Source organism: Engraulis encrasicolus, unplaced genomic scaffold, assembly GCF_034702125.1.
Source record: "Engraulis encrasicolus isolate BLACKSEA-1 unplaced genomic scaffold, IST_EnEncr_1.0 scaffold_159_np1212, whole genome shotgun sequence".
NCBI classification, from domain to species: domain Eukaryota; kingdom Metazoa; phylum Chordata; class Actinopteri; order Clupeiformes; family Engraulidae; genus Engraulis; species Engraulis encrasicolus.
The window spans coordinates 37,470-39,562 of NW_026945120.1; the positions used below are offsets into that span (position 1 = coordinate 37,470).

The following is a 2,093-nucleotide window of genomic DNA, read 5'->3' on the forward strand; positions in this document are numbered from 1 at the left end:
TTTTCTTTTGCCACAGCCCATTTTTATTGCTAAGCGCGGAAAAGCCTCTGCTGTAACCTTACCAAACCATCCCTAAACTTAATCCGTCCGTAAAGCCATGGCTCTGCTGCTTTACTTTTGCCAAGAGCCACGAATAAGCAGGGATTGACTAATTTGTTGCGAAATCATGCCCTGATCAAAACCATCCCTAAACCTAACCTTTCACAGAGCGTTTGTGGAGCAGGCCTTAACTTCTAAAGGAATATTGGACACACGCTATAGTCGGTTGAAATCAGCGTGTCATTTTTACACAGGTCATGTTTATTTAACCACTAGCAAAGTTCAAATAAAAACAAAGGTATTTTATTAGCCTAGTAAACTAGCGCCACCCGCTGGACGGCATTTTTTTTTGTCTACCACTGGTCTAGCATCGATCGGTTGAAGTGATATGCCACATTGCCCTGAATCTAGCAAACCAATCACAGCGCAAATATTTGTTTTGAATCAAGGCGGGCAGGGTTTTGAGGGAGTGACAACGAAACTTGCGATGCTGGGGAAAGCACAACAACAAGAATGATTGAACAGCTATCGTTTGATGTCAGCTCTAATTAGACTCGAGGTTTTTGTAGAAACGTGTTCAGGAAGATGTTCTACACTCATTCATTTTTAAGAAGGACTTTTTTTTGCCATTTTTATGTGGATCCACGTTCTTTGATGGTAGTAATTGTCAGTTGCGCTGATTGGTCAGAGCATTGGCCTTTAGGCACAGATACGTTTTGAAAGACAATCGGTGGTCCTCATCAACAATCTTCGGATATATCGTTCATCGGGGCCAGGCTAAATTACACATCCTATCTCACATTTAGGCTGGTTTATCAGGCTAGTATTTTACCACACAATTTGATTAACGTCCAACAACATTCACGTTCTGACTTGATCAATATGGCCGCCTTGGACCAACAAACAGGGACGTCAACTGACAAAGGTACTTGCTAGCGGCTGCAAATTGAATTTGCTCCTCCTAGTGGTGCTAGACCGTACTACAAGGCGCATAAAGAGGGGAAATAAAGGTGGAGAAATATGCTTAAGAAGAAATTACATTCAACACTCTCTGACGTGGCGGTTGCTCCCAATCCTAGTGCCCATGGCTTGAGTCAATGATAGAATATGTGCAGGCGAGAGTCAGGCTAGACTAGAGTCTTCATGCTGTAATTTCCACCATTGTAGGACAGAATAGCATTCCACAATCGAAAACTAATTGAAATATCATCTCTAATTGGCAGTAAGGAGAGCCCCTCTCAAGACCTCTTGGACACCCAAAGAGACATGGAGGAAACCAAGGACAGTCCTGGGGCAACTGGTAAGATTAAGATCAATGGTTTATGAACATGCATATTCTCAAGGCGAGGTGTTGTAAACATTTAAACAAAATGTCTCTACACAGGCACTGAAGAACCGACACATTCGGGATCTCCACCTAAAGCCAGAGGTACAGAACAAAAACATCACAAAATATTACAAAACCTACAAATACCACGTCTCGATGACCTCTATGTTTCCTGAGTCTATGAAAAATGTTTCTTCACAGAACGAGTCTCTGAGGCTCGCAGGGAGCTCATCAACAGGATTGGTGAAGCCTCTCTGAAAGCTGTACTGGATGGCCTTCAGCAGGGCATCTCTGGCAGGCCTGCTGTGATTGGGATGTGGGAGAAAGATGAGGTTCTGCAAAAACACTGTGTGACTCGGGACCAAGTGAGGTGCCTTGTTGACATGTTGTGGAGGAAGGGTGAATCAGCCTGTCAGAGATTTCTCTCTCTCCTCAGAGAAGAGGATCCTGCCCTCTTTGAAGACCTCTTTGGTGAGTGGCCAGTCCACATTCTGGCTAAATCAGACTGATGGTGGAGTTTTCCAATAATTTTAAGGGATTGCAAATTCACTTGAAAATGGCCATTCACACAGTAATGGTAGGGCTTCATGATTATGTAAAAAATGATGATCACGATTATTTGGGTCAAAATTGGAATCGCGATCATCACGATTATTGTTTTTTTTTTCCAGAATTTATTTAAAATTATAACAAAATGAAATATAACCATGAAAAAAATGATATACCG

The 2,093-nt window shown here is 42.3% G+C and overlaps 1 protein-coding gene across 1 annotated transcript; it reads left to right on the forward strand.

Moving 5' to 3' along the window:
• The first annotated feature begins 648 nt into the window (after positions 1–648).
• On the forward strand, positions 649–1,875 carry LOC134442432 (caspase-1-like). Its single transcript, XM_063192601.1, has 3 exons — positions 649–1,339; positions 1,424–1,468; positions 1,568–1,875. The coding sequence occupies exons 1-3, from the start codon at positions 1,306–1,308 to the stop codon at positions 1,873–1,875; spliced, it is 387 nt and encodes a 128-aa protein (XP_063048671.1). The 5' UTR covers positions 649–1,305.
• Positions 1,876–2,093: the final 218 nt, after the last annotated feature.